The 15,035-nt window shown below is 45.7% G+C and overlaps 1 protein-coding gene across 1 annotated transcript in view; it reads right to left on the reverse strand.

Annotated features, from left to right (window-relative positions):
- Positions 1-14,905, reverse strand: part of Usp48 (ubiquitin specific peptidase 48) — a 90,062-nt gene extending 75,157 nt beyond the window's left edge. The window contains exon 1 of the mRNA XM_045149089.1: positions 14,599-14,905. Coding sequence (XP_045005024.1) covers positions 14,599-14,732 — 134 coding nt within the window. The 5' untranslated portion in view covers positions 14,733-14,905. The remainder of the gene's footprint in view (positions 1-14,598) is intronic.
- Between the last annotated feature and the right edge of the window lie 130 nt (positions 14,906-15,035).

A 15,035-nucleotide genomic window follows, 5' to 3' on the forward strand; every position in this document is an offset into this window, starting at 1 on the left:
AAAGAACACTTCTACCACTCATGTACTAGCGTCCTGCAGCCTGCACTCCATCTCACAACACAGCCTAAGTACAGTCACAGTGGCCCAGAGTTTACCATGTTTGTACCAGGAAAAAAATAGTATTTTTATTTATTTTATGTTATTTATTTTGTTTGGTTTTTGAGGTAGGGTCTCACTCTAGCCCAGGCTGTAGTCTCAGGCTGGTCTTGAACTCACAGTGATCCTCCTACCTCTGCCTCCCAAATGCTGGGATGAAAGGCGTGTGCCACCACACCCGGCTTTATTTATTTGAGGACGAGTGTATGAGACCATCAGAGCCTGTTGCTGCTATAAACAAACTCCAGGTACATGGGCCACTTTATATATCTGGCTAAAAAAATAGTATTTTTATTTGAGAAAGAGTGTATGAGAACATCAGAGCCTGTTGCTGCCATAAGCAAACTCCAGAGACATGGGCCACTTCGTATATCTGGCTTTACATGAGTTTTGGGAAACCAAAACCAGGATGGTAACCTTTGCAACTAAGGGCCTTTAACTACTGAGCCATCTCCTCAGCCTGGGGGGTGGGTGGGAATCTACTGTTTGAGTCTATGAAAGTATTTTAAAAGCCAGGGAATAGGCTCTAACCACATGACAGATGCCTAACTCCTCCATGAATCTCAACTCTTCATTTCCCCATGCCCCTCAATGCATGACCCAGGGATGTAGGTCCCATCACCACCCCAAACCAAACAGACTATTTCAAATGGGAAGCGAGGGAAGGGAAGGAACAAGCTCCTCTGAGGCAGTGACACTTCTGAAAAGGAATGGCTGGTAACCTTAGCTGTGCCTACCATGGCGAGGAACCCACACACTCTCAGGCAGAGCGGGAGGAGGAGTTAAGCACTGCACAGGTGTGCTGATTTGGTTCAGCCATCTCGACGTAACCAGGGTATGGGGATCCGCACTGGGTAAGAACTAGAATGCAGAGGCCAGGTGTGGTAGCAAACATCTTTAATCCCAGCACTCAAAAGGTAAGAGAGGTAAGAAGATCCTTGCAAGTGAGTCAAAGAGCAGCATGAGACTACATAGTGAATTCCAGATCAGCCTGCACTAGAACAAGACCCTGGGGGAAGTGGGGGGACTAGAATGCTACCTGTTGTCCCTGTAAATTCCACACTGAGTAAAAACAGCATACTTCCTCTGCCCCTCTGTCAGACCCAATTGTTAAAAACTAGTTTGTCTCTCTTAAGCCTATTCGTATGACCAGTTAAGAAGAAATTAGAAATGCAGGGGTTGGGTGTCATGGCACCCACCTGCAAGGTCAGCACTCCAGAGGTGAGGAACCAGGGTCTCATTCCAACCCAGGCTGGCCTCAAACTCCTACCACAGCCTCCCAAGGGTACAGATTAAAGGTTTGAGCTGCCACACTAAACTTTACATAGTGAATTGAGGGTAGCCTGGGCTACATGAGACTTTGTCCCCCCAAAAATAGAAACTAAAACTGCAAAGCCTCTAAAGAAAACAGTTTCAGGGCTGGAGAGATGGCTTAGTGGTTAAGGCAAGTGCCTGTGAAGCCTAAGGACCCAGGTTCAATTCTCCAGGTCCCATATAAGCCAGATGCACATGCATGTGGAGTTCATTTGCAGTGGCTAGAGGCCCTGGGTGCCCATTTTCTCTTTGTCTTTAATAAATAAATAAAAATAAATTGTTTTTAAAAAGAGGAGAGAAAACAGTTTCCCTTCACTCTAACACCATTCTGACACAGGTATATAGTGTCCCACACCATCCAAGTGTAACAACAGTGAGGCATCCTACTGCCCAGCAATGGGAGAAGATGGACCTTACCAGCTGTGTACCCTGAGTTCTTCTAGAAACTTCTATTCACTACAGCTGGGATCTTACAGAAAAGGTCAGAGGCTGGAGAGATGGCTTAGTAGTTAAGGTGCTAAGCTGGGAAGCCTAAGGACCCAGGTTCAATTCCCTAGTAGCTGCATAGACCAGATGCACAAGGTGGTGCATGCATCTGGAGTTCATCTGCAGCAGCTAAAGGCCCTGGCACACCCATTCTCACTAACTGCCTCTTCCTCTTTCACTCCCCTCCCCTCTCTAAAATACATAATCTTTAAAAAAAAAAAAAACAACAACAACAACAAAAAAAAAGCCAGAGGCTGAAAAGATGGCTTAGCGATTAAAGCACTTGCCTGCAAAGCCAAAGGACCCAGGGTCAGTTCCCCAGGACCCGCATAAATCAGATGCACAAGGGGGCACACACATTTAGAGTTCATTTGCAGTAGCTAGAGGCCCTGACATGCCCATTCCCTCTGTGTCCGTCTGTCTCTCTCTCTTTCTCAGATAAATAAAAATAAAATATTTTTTAAAAGGTCAGGATGAGTCAGTATGAAGCAAGGCTGAAAGTTAAGTAAAAAAAGGAGTTTATTAAGGAAAGGACAGTGTGGAGCTTAAGAAAAAGAGTAATACCCAAGGATGGGTGCAGGAACAGAGAAAAAGGGAGGAAGAAGAGGCATAAGTGGGTTTTTCTTTCCTGAGACAAGTATGCCACGTAGCCTAGGCTGGCCCTGAACGCCTGATCCACCCGCTTCCACCTCGGAGTGGCTGGACTGCAGGAGCGGGGCAACACAAACTGCTCATCGTAGCTTAACTGCAGGAATGGGCTGAGATTTTCCCAGACAGGCTTACTTGAGGCTTTCTGAGTGTGTCAAGCCGCATGTGCTGAGCAGGCAGTGGGGCAGGGCTGACGACATGGGTGATCTAGCAGCTGCTGGTCCTGCACAGCACTGACTTGGGCCACAGGTAAGCAAAAGGCACGTGACTGGCATCTGTGCCTTCTCTTGGTTTCCTTGACCAAAGGCAGTCACAGCCCTTAACCTTTCCTCTTGAGTGACCTTGGAATACAATAATAACAGAACCTGCCCCCAGGGAAGCAATTATCCCTGAGGGTGGGGCTGCACCCAAGAGTAGAATTAACCATCTGCTGAGCCAGGCTGGTACCCTCAAGCAACAAAGATATTCAGGCCGCACCCTGCCTGCCCCTACACCCAGCCCTTCCTCCAAGGAAGCCCTGAAGCACACATCTGTACCCTTTAATCTGATGTTGCTCCACCCACTGTGGCCACAATCTTTCTCTGCTTTTCACTATGACTTTGGTTTTCCGAGGTAGAGGTAGGGTCTGGCTCTAGCCCAGGCTGACCTGGAATTTACTATACAGTCTCAGACTGGCCTTGAACTCACAGTGATCCATCCTCCTACCTCTACCTCCCCAGTGCTGAGATTGAAGGCATGTGCCACCATGCCCAGCCATGATTTACTCTTCAACTGGCAAATAGGGATGGTTAGCCAAGCCAAGACTCTCTAGCCGATCTCAGTACTTTTCAATCCAATTCTGACAATGTACACCCACAGTTGGTGTCATGCCCCATAAAAGGGCAGACTTAACTTCAGATGGCCAACCACAGGTACCCTGTACTACTGGACACTGAGATCAAAGGTGTATGCCCAGCTCATAAATAAATAAATATTTTTTAAGTTTATTTAAGAGAGAGTAGATGAGTACATCAGGGCCTCCAGTCACTACAAACACACACCATATCCACTGCATGCACCACTTTGTGCATCTGGCTTTACCTAGATACTGGGGAAATCAAAGCTGGAGCATCAAGCTTTGCAAGCAAGCACCTTTAACAGCTGAACCATTCCCTCCAGCTCTCTCTAAAGTATGTTTTTTGTTGTTGTTTGCTTGCTTCTTGATTTTTCAAGGTAGGGTCTTGCTCTAACCCAAGCTTACCTGAAATTCACTATATATTCTCAGGCTGGCCTCGAACTCAAGGTGATTCTCCTACCTCTGCCTCCTGGGTGCTAGGATCATAGGGGTGCACCACCACGCCCTGCATAAACTTTTTTCCCCCAAGTTAGGGTCTCGCTGTAGTCCAGGCTGACCTGGAATTCACTATGTAGTCTCAGGGTGAACTCACAGTGATCCTCCTACGTCTGTCTCGGAGTGCTGGGATTAAAGGTGTGTGCAACCCTTTCTGGCTTGCTTAACCTTTTATTACAATTGGTTTTCCCAGATATTTCAATCTCAACAACAGAAAGTTGACTAACACAATAGGCAACTGACAAAAATATTAAATGATTTTCTCTTCTCCTTTTCCTTACCATCTACATTTTCTTCAATAAGTAGCTGGTAAATATTGGTATAATTATATTAAGTTGTTTTATTAAAATCCCCAAATTCACCAGGCATTGTGGCACATGCCTTTAATCCTAGCATTTGGGAGGCAGAGGTAGGAGGATTGCCATGAGTTCAAGGCCACCCTGAGACTACGTAGCACTTTCCAGGTCAGCCTGGGCTACAGCAAAAGCTACCTTGAAAAAAAAAAAAAAAAAAAAACAACCAAAAAAAATCCCAAAATTCTGAACATGACGATGTATATCTTTCTTCTAACATAGTCACTAATCAGACAATTCTCATCAGAAATCTCCTCAGAATACTATTAATTCCTGTATTTTCCCACTGTACTCCATCCAGTACCTTAAGACCACTCAGTCACACTATCCAACTGCATCTCACTCCATCCAACAAGAACACATGTCTATGGAGCATTTGCAAAAATGCACCATACTCTGCATTAAGTCCCAACAGGTTCAAAACAAGAGAAATCATGTAAGTGTGTTCTCTCATCATAAAGGTCAGAAGACTGGGGATGGCTCAGCAGACCACTTATCTAACACGCATGAGACCCAGGCTCAACTCAAAACAATACCATTAAAGAAAAAAAACAAACAACAGAGAACAAAAATCAAAATAAAGATGCCTGGAATATATCCAAATACTTTAAGATTAAGCAACCTCTTAAATCATCAATGGCTAGAGAAGAAATCAGGAGTTAGGTCAGTCCATTCACAGTGCTATGACAAATGTCTCAGATTAGGAATTTGTAACAGAACATTCTTTCATAGAAACTGAGAAACTCATCAGTATTTCTAAAGAGAATGTTCAGATAAGCCACTGTGGTGGTGGCACCTGTAATCTAAGCACTCAGGAAGCTGAGGTAGAGTCTCCAGGATGGCTGGAGAGATGGCTTGGAGGTTACAGGAGCTTGTTTACAAAGCCTGCAGAAAAAAACATGTAATGTACATTTAGAAAACTTGTACCTGTTCATTTACCGGAACAACCTGATTTCATTTGAAATTTGAATTTGGCACAAAAATTGTTGAGAGAAGGTAAGCAGGCTGCAGACAGACACAGGCATTAGGGCAGGAAGGGAGGGTCTTGACTGAGCATCCTTAACTTGCAGATGTCCCAAACAGGTTTACTGTGGGCCCTTGAGGCAACTTAAAAAGAAAAATTAACTGGGGGCAGTGGCCTTTAATCCCAGCACTCTGGAGGCAGAGATAGGAGGATCACTGTAAGTTCCAGGGCACCCTGAGACTACATAGTGAATTCCAGATCAGCCATAGCTAGAGTGAGACTGGACCTCAAAAGACAAAAAAAAAAAAAAAAAAAAAAAAAGCCGGGCGTGGTGGCACATGCCTTTAATCCCAGCACTTGGGAGGCAGAGGTAGGAGGACTCCATAGTGAATTCCAGGTCAGCCTGGGCTAGAGTGAGACCTTACCTCGAAAAAACAAAAAAAAAAAAACAAAAAAACACCGGTATGCTGGGTACCCAGCCACAGCAGTTAACACAGATAATTGTTTTATTTTCTTCAGCATGATATACTTCTCCTTTCTTCCTTCACCTCCACACCCAGCTCAGCACACTGGTTTTCATTGTACCAATCTCTTGCAATTAAAGGTGTGGTGGCTCATGCCAATAATCAGCCCTCAGGAAACTGAGGCAGGACAAAAGCCCTTGAATTGGAGGTCAATCTAAGCTACAGGGTGAGACCCTGTTTAAAATAAAATTAAGGTTTTTTTAGGGGCTGGGGAGATAGCTCCCTAAAAAGCCGGCCAGCCTGGATTTGAATCCCCACAAAAGGGTGCATGCAATTAAATTCATTTGCAGTTGCAAGAGGCATTGCTGAACCCATATTCATGTCCTCTCTCTCTCCACAAATTTTTTTTTTAAATCATGCAAAAGAAAAAAGAAGGAAGGAAGGAAGGAAGGAAGGAAGGAGCTGTTTGCAGTTCCTTGCTGCTGTGCCTGCCTGTTTGAGTTCTAGCTCAGAAAGAGTGACTTTTCCTACGCTCCTATCTTTCTTGTCTTTGGAAACCAGCCAACATCCTAAGCTTGGTCATCCAAACAATCTGGGGCTTTCTAGTCGCTTTCTCAATAAATCTCTTGCTTGACACACACACACACACACACACACACACACACACACACACACACACACGAAAAGAAAAGAAAAAAAGAAAAGAAAAGAAAAGAAAAGAAAAGAAAAGAAAAGAAAAGAAAAGAAAAGAAAAGGAAAAGAAAAAAACCCTGCAAGTGACCTGATTTACTGTGGGCAAGAGAGACCAGTACTGGTAAAGTTATAATGTAATGGAAGCTAAGCGGACAAGAGGTGACAAAGCAGCCAGGAGGCAAGCTCTGAGAAGTCCAGGAACAAAGTCCCAAAAGGTCCTCATCAGCAGGGGTTCAGGCCAGAGCTACAAAGCCAAGGAAGCGTTTTATTTATTTATTTTTTAATGTTTGGTTTTTCGAGGTAGGGTCTCACTCTAGCTCAGGCTGATCTGGAATTCACTACATAGTCTCAGGGTGATCCTCCTATCTCTACCTCCCAAGTGCCAGGATTAAAGGCGTGTGCCACCATGCCAGGCCTCAAATATTTCTTTAATAAACCCCAACTACAATGCAAAAAGAACTCAGTGGGCTGGGATATGGCTCAGTGGGTAGAGTGCTTGCTTAGTATATATCATCCTTGGGATCCAGCCCCAGCATAAACTGGTGTGGTAAGGAACTTCTGTAATCCAGGAGGCAAGAGAATCAGAAATTCAAGGTCATTCTCAGCTACATAGTGAATTATGAGACATCATTTCAAAGTTTTCAGCCAAGCATGGTGGTGCAACACCTTTAATCCCAGCACTCGGGAGGCAGAGGTAGGTAGATCACTTGTGAGTTCGAGGTCACCTTGAGACTACATGAATTCCAAGTCAGCCCGGGCCACACAGCGAGAACCCTCTCTCAAAATAATAATAATAATAATAATAATAATAATAATAATAATAAATAAATATACAAATGAATAAAACAGCATTTTAATAAAGCCCTAGATTTGATCCCTGATACCCATAATAAATACAGCAAATGTTTGGCAGTTATTCTTAGACTCTCACTACTTCATCTACCACTTTTTTTTTTTAATTTTTAAAATTTATTTATTTGAGAGCGTCAGACACAGAGAGAAAGATAGAGGGAGAAAGAGAGAATGGGTGCGCCAGGGCTTCCAGCCACTGCAAACGAACTCCAGACGCATGCGCCCCCTTGTGCATCTGGCTAACGTGGGACCTGGGGAACCAAGCCTCGAACAGGGGTCCATAGGCTTTACAGGCGAGCGCTTAACCGCTAAGCCATCTCTCCAGCCCACTTCATCTACCACTTTCGTCTCAGTTCTAAATTAAAAAGTACAGCCAGGTGTGGTGGCGCACGCCTTTAATCCCAGCACTCGGAGGCAGATAGGAGGATTGCCATGAGTTCAAGGCCACCCTGAGATGACAGAGTTAATTCCAGGTCGGCCTGGACCAGAGTGAAAAACCAAAAAAAAAAAATAGTACAATATTAGGGGCTAGAGAGATGGCTTAGCTGTTAAGGTATTTGCCTGCAAAGCCAAAGGATGCCAGTTTGATTCTCCATGACCCATGTAAGCCAGATGCACAAGAAGGCACATGCATCTACAGTTCATTTGCAGTGACTAGAAGGCCCTAATGGGCCCATTCTCTCCCTCAATCTTTCTCTCTGCCTCTTTCACTTACTCAAATAAATAAATAAAATATAGTAAAAATAAAAAGTGTAACATTAATTTTTCCCCTTTTTTTTTTCTTTTTGGATGCTGGACAAAATCCTAAGCATGCTTGCCCTGACATTTTGGGACTTTTTCATCTCAAACTCACATCAAAATGTTACACACACACACACTCTAACCCCTACAAATTGAACATACCATTTTCACCTCTCTGATCAAAAAGTGCAATTGACGCCTTTAATCCCAGCACTGGGAGGCAGAGGTAGGAGGATCGCGGAGAGTTCGAGGCCACCCTGAGACTACATAGTGAATTCCAGGTCAGCCTGGGCTAGAACAAGACCTTACCTTTAAAAAAAAAAAAACAGGGCTGCTAAGGCACTTGTCTACAAAGCCCGAGAACCCAGGCTCAATTAACCAGTATCCACATAAAGCCAGATACACAAGATGATGCATTAATCTGGAATTTATTTGCAGCAGCTAGAAGTTCTAGTGCTCCCACTCTCTATCTTTGCAAAAAGGGAAGGAAGGAAGGAAGGAAGGAAGGAAGGAAGATAGGAAGGAAGGAAGAAGGGAGAGAGGGAGGGAGGAAGGGAGGGAGAGGGGAAGGAAGGAAGGAAGGAAGGAAGGAAGGAAGGAAGGAAGGAAGGAAGGAAATTTAGCCAGGCATGGTGGCACATGCCTTTAATCCCAGCAGAGGTAGGAGGATCACTGTGAGTTCAAAGCCAACCTGAGACAACATAGTGAATTCCAGGTCAGCCTGGACTAGAGTGAGACCCTATCTCGAAAAACCAAAATAAGTAAATAAAACAAGTAAATAAATAAATAAATGTGAAATATACATTAAAAAGTATTTACTTTCTCAAAAAAGAAAGAAAAGAAAGAAATTAGAGCCAGAGTTAGAGATGTCTCAGCAGTTAAGGCGCTTGTCTGCAAAGCCTAATGACCAGACCAAAGTTCTATTCCCCATTACACAAATAAGCCAAATGCACAAGGTGGCATGTGTCTAGAGTTCATTTGCAGTGGCAAGACGCCCTGTGGCGACCCCCCCTCCGTGAAATAAATTAAATAAATAAACAAACAAAATATTATCACCAGGCATGGTACAGCACAGCTGTAAATCTGGGAATTAAACTTGGGAGCCAGAAGCAGACTAACCATGAATTCAAGAACAACCTCCACTACATATCAAGTTCAAGACCAGCCTGGGCTATATGAGATACTATCTCCATTAAAAAAAAAAAAAAAAAAGCCAGGCATGGTGGCACACACCTTTAATCCCAGCACTCGGGAGGCAGAGGTAGGAGGATCACTGTGAGGCCAGCCTGAAACTTAACTACATAGTGAATTCCAGGAGAGCCTAAAAGCTAGAGTGAAACCCTACCACAAAAAAACAAAAATAAATAAATAAAAGATTATACCTTTGCAAGGGGAGCAGGCTCTCTGACTACTTGGAAACTTCCAGCTATGCCTGAGTTTTTCCCTCAGCTGGGACTGGGCAAGCTCAAACTAGGCCCTGGCCCAGGCCCAGGCCCAGCTGGGAGGGACCCTAGCCCTTACTCTCCACATGGGCTCCTTTATCCCCTCCAGATCCCCATATGGCAGGAGCTAGTTGAACTTTCTTTTTACTTTCCATGCTTTTTTCCAGACCTTCCACATGAGATCTCCAGCCACGTGGCTGCCTTTCTTTGGCTCTGTACTACCCTCAATAAATATAATTGGGGGCTGGAGAGATGGCTTGGCGCATGCCTGCAAAGCCTAAGGGACCAAGGTTTGACTCTCCAGGTCCCATGTTAGCCAGCTGTGCATGCTGGCACATGCATCTGGAGTTCATTTACAGTGACTAGAGGCCCTGTCATGCCTATTCTCTCTCTCTCTCCATCCCACCCTCCCCCACCTTCCTTTCGCTGTCTCTAATCAATAAATAAAAATTTTAAAAAAGAAAAGCTATTAAAAAAATAGTAACTGGGGCTGGGAAAATGGCTAGTAGACATTTATTTGCCTGTGAAGCCTAAGGATCCCAGTTTGATTCCCCAAGATCCACATAAGCCAGAAGCACAAGGGGGCTGCATAAATCTGGATTTCATTTGCAGGGGCTGATGGCTCTGACGTGCCCATTCTCTCTTCCTCTTCCTTTCTCAAATAAATAAACTATTTTAAATATAATAATTGGAAATGAGCACTCAGGAGGCAGAGGGAGAAGAATCGCTGTGAGTTCAAGGCAATCCTGAGACTACAAAGTGAGTTCTAGGTCAGCCTGGACTAGAGTGAGAACCTACCTCAAAAAAAAAAAAAAAATCAGAAATGAACCTAGGGTTTGGGGTCCAAGGGCTTTCCTGGACCACTAGCACCCTATTACACACAGTGCCCACATAAAGCCAGATGCACAAAGTAGCACATGTGTCTGGAGTTTTATGGCATTGGCAGGAGGTCCTGGCACATCCATTCTCTCTGTGTCTCCCTTCTTTCTCACCATCTTTCTCTCAATAAATTTTTTTAAAAGGACTCATTTTTTAATTTGTTTTATTTATTTTGGTTTTTGTTAGGCAGGGTCTCATTCTAGCCCAAACTGATCTGGAACTCACTCTGCAGCCCAGGCTGCCCTCACACTCATGGTGATCACCTCCAAGTGCTGGGACTAAAGGCATGTGCCACCATGCACCCCAGAAATTTAAAAATAATCTCCCAAAATAGGTAATGGGCTTTAAAGTAGAAAGTTCTCAAAAAAAAATAATAATACACGAATGGCCAGAATGTACATGACAAAAGATGTTCAGGACTAGGTAGAAGGCGGATGGCTGCAGCTCAAACCCAAGTGTCAGAGCTCAATCCCCAGAACCCCCCAAGTCCCAAAGCCAGGGCAAGGACATGGATGAGATGTTCCTAGAAGCTCCCGACAAATGTTACCAAGAAAGACAGCAGAGCAACAATACAGGCAGGGCTGTAGGAATGGCTTAGCAGTTAGGGCATTTGCCTACAAAGCCAAAGGACCCAGGTTCACCCACATTAGCCAGATGCACAAGGGGGTACATGTGTCTAGAGTTCATTTGCAGTAGCCGGAGGCTCTAGAGCGCCCATTCTCATTCTTTCTCTCAAGAAAACAAATAAAAATATTTTTTAAAAATACAGGTAAAGAGCAGGGTGTGGTAGCACATGATTTTAATCCCAACTCTTGGAAGGCAGAGGTAGGTAGATGGCTGTGAGTTTAAAGCCATCCTAAGACTACATAGTGAATTCCAGGTTAGCAAAAATAATTAATAAAAGGGGGGTGGAGGTTAAAAACACTTATATAATGCCACATGCACAAGTAGCACATCTGGAGTTTGCAGTGGGCTAGGAAGCTCTGGTGCCAGCACACTAGCTCTCTCTAGTAAATATTTGGGGGGGGGGCCCACAGGAGAGAAGGTTTAGCAGTTAAGGTGCTTACCTGCAAAGCCAAAGGACCCAAGTTTGATTCCCCAGAATCCCGCATAAGCCAGATGCACATGGTGGTGTGTGCTTCTGGAGTTCATTGGCAAATGACTAGAGGCTCTGGCCTGCCTATGGGACCCCCCTTTTTTTGGTTTTTCGAGGTAAGGTCTCACTCTAGCTCAGGCCACCCTGAAATCACTATATAGCCTCAGGGTAACCTTGAACTAAAGGTGATCCTCCTACCTCGGATTAAAGGCATGTGTTACCACGCCCTGGGAGACCTTGTTTCAAAGGTGTGAAGCCAGGAGCTCCAGGCCACCCTGAGACTGCATAGTGAATTCCAGGTTAGCCTGGGCTAGAGAGAGACCCTACCTGTTGGTGTGGTAGGGGAGAAGAGGAGAGACCTAAAAAGTAAAAACAGAAAGCCATGAGTGGTGGCACATGCCTAGTCCCACACCTGGAAGGCTGAGTCAAAGACCTTCTTTGGCTACGTAAGAACCTATATCAAGCCAGGTGTGGTGATGTACACCTTAATCCCAGCACTCAGGGGGGCAGAGGTGGGAGGATTGCCATTAGTTTGAAGTCACCCTGAGACTACATAATGAATGTCAGGTCAGCCTGAGCTAGAGAGACCCTACCTCAAAAAAAAAATGAAAAAAATTTAAAAAATTAATAAAAAGGGGGGTGAGAGAGATGGCTTAGCAGTTAAGGAGCTTGTCTGCAAAGCCTAAGAACTCAAGTTCAAATCCCAGTACCCACATAAGCCAGATGCACAAGGGGGTGCATGACTCTGAAGTTCGTCTGCAGTGGCTAGAGGCCCTGGCACACCCATTCTCTCTCTCAAATAATAACTTTTTAATTTTTTGTTTATTTTTATTTATTTATTTATTTGAGAACTACAGAGATAGAGGGGGAGAGAGAGAGGGAGGGAGGGAGGGAGGGATTGAGAATGGGCATGCCAGGGCCTCCAGCCACTGCAAATGAACTGCAGATATGTGCGCCCCCTTATGCATCTGGCTAACACAGGTCCTGGGGAATCGAGCCTCAAATCAAGGTCCTTAGGCTTTACAGGCAAGCGCTTAACCGCTAAGCCATCTCTCCAGCCCTCAAATAATAACTTTTCTTAAAAAATTTTTAAAAACTGAGCTGGGCATGATAGCTCACACCTTTAATCCCAGTACTCCGGAGGCAGAGATAGAAGAATCACTGTGAGTTCAAGGCCACCTTGAGACTACATAGTGAATTCCGGGTCAGCATGGACTACAGTGAGACCCAACCTCAAAAAAACAAAAAACAGAAAGAAAAAAATTGCCTGGGTGTGGTAGTGTACACTTTTAATCTCAGCACTCAGGAGGCAGAGGTAGGAGGACCACTATGATTCGAGGCCACACTGAGACTACGTAGTGAATTCCAGGGCTAGAGTAAGAACCTGGTTGGGTGGGGGGGTTGGACTGAGAGCTCTGTGGTGAAGAGCAAGAACCTACCTTGGGGGAAAAAAAAAGAAGAAAAAGAACCCCTTAGACACACATAGATGCGCACGCATACACACACACACACACACACACTATTGCAAAAAAAAAAAAAAAAAAAAAAAAACAAACTTTTGAAAGTTTAAAAAAGGGGGTAGGGATGTAGGTCAGAGCTCTTGCCCAGTATGTGCAAAGTCCCAGTAAGGAAGGCTGAGGATGGGTAGGGTGATGCATGCTTGGAACCCCCGACACTAGCCTACCTGAGAACGTATCACAAAACAAAATCCACTGGGCGTGGTGGCACACTCCTTTAATCCCAGCACTCAGGAGGCAGAGGGAGGAGGATCGCCAAGAGTTTGAGGCCACCCTGAGTCTACAGAGTGAATTCCAGGTCAGCCTGGGCTAGAGTGAGACCTTACCTCGAAAAAACAACAGCAAAAAAGTCCAAAAAGGGCTGGAGGGATGGCTTAGAGGTTAAGGTTTTTGCCTGCAAAGCCAAACGACCCAGGTTCTATTCCCCAGGACACGTTAGCCAGATGCGCTGTCTGGAGTTCGTCTGCAGTGGCTGGAGGGCCTGACATGCCTATTCCCTTTCTCTCTGTCATGTAAATAAATAAATATTTTTTTAAGTCCAAAGAAACAAAACTAAAAACCACAAACATACAACATCCCCAGTAGTGCAAGAAATACACATACACTTTAAATGGGGGACTTATATGTGAAGTACATTTTCGTAAAATTGTTTCGATTCTGTTACATACAGACTTCTATCATTCAGAACTTACAGTGGCTCCTTGTGAGCACAGACTTTAGAATCAGTCATCTGCTTTACTTATGGGTGCAGTTCCAAGGCTAGGCAAAATAGCTTCCATTCCTTCCAGATCTCTCAGCGGAATGTAAAAACTCCAATAAGTGATTACTACATGCCAGCAGAAAGACTCATTTACTGAACACACCTAGCTCACCCAAATTGATTTAACAGCCCTGACCAAAGCCTGATTATCTCCTCCCTTATGAGGTGGAAAAGGGGTCAACACAGATGGTGGAAATTCAATCAAGATGGGGTTAAGACAAGGTAAACGTTCAAAGGCTAAGCAGAAGGGAGCAGAATTTGCAGCGCTCAAACGTATTACTCTGTAAAGTGGTGTGTAGCAAAATAAATAAATAAATGAGACGGGTGTGGTGGCGCACGTCTTTAATTCAAGCACTTGGGAGGCAGAGGTAGAAGAGCTGTGAGTTTGAGGCCAGCCTGGAATTACAGATTGTGTTCCAGGCCAGCCTGGTCAAGAGACCCTACTTAGAAGAAAAAAAAAAAAAAAGGTAGTATATCAGAGAGAGGGAAGGTCAGCTACGGTGCAGATGACAGATGACGTAGGACAACCAAAGGTTTCTCTAAAGCTCTTTCCAAATGTAATACTAAGACGACCCAGCCTTCCTTCGGCGTCCACACTAATGGAAGATTGTCGCCGGAAAGAAGCTCACTGCAGGCAAGTTCCTTTCAACGAAAAGACACAGAGTGGCCAAGATAGACCAATCAGTGACGCTAGCTAGCTAGCTAGCTAAGCTCTCGGCCTCTGCCTTCACGTCCACCGCCATCTTCAGAACCAGAACCCAGCACCCTTTCCAAAGGGCTTGCAGCTGCATCAGCTCCGTGCAGAACCCAGGGACGCTGCGTCTCCCAGTGGCGGAATGGGAGGCACCAGCACCTCGCTCCTAGGCGCGCCTCGCAAATGCATGCATGCAATGGACCGCAGTCTTCCTTCCCACCCCCCCAATCCGGCCTGGGGCTCGGCCAGGTCTGGCGGGCCGGCCTCACCTGCACACGCCACGGATACAGGGCTCCAGCCAGATGCGGTAGGCGGTCTCGATGTGCTCCTGCGACACTTCCTCGGGCCGCACCGTCTCCGCCCAGCGCCAGGCCGCCTTCTCCAGCTGCAGCCGAGGGGCCATGGCCCTGGCGGAAGGAGTACTCTCCAAACCAGGGGGCCGCCTGCGCCCCCGACGCCGCCTCCGCCGTCCAAACGAGCTCCGCCACCTGCCAGCCAAGAGGACCAAGCGTTCCCTTCAGCAGGCCCGCCAGTCAATCACCTGTGCGCGCCACGGCCGCCGCACCCGCCCGCGCCCAACACGCACGACGAGCCGCAAAGCGCCGCCACCGCGACACTGCGCCTGCGGACGTCGAAAGTGTACTCCCCGCGGCGGTGGAGGACGCATGCGTGTTCCCAGCAGCCCCTGCGCCTCCCGCGCCTCTTC

Source organism: Jaculus jaculus, chromosome 5, assembly GCF_020740685.1.
Source record: "Jaculus jaculus isolate mJacJac1 chromosome 5, mJacJac1.mat.Y.cur, whole genome shotgun sequence".
Taxonomy (NCBI): Eukaryota; Metazoa; Chordata; class Mammalia; order Rodentia; family Dipodidae; genus Jaculus; species Jaculus jaculus.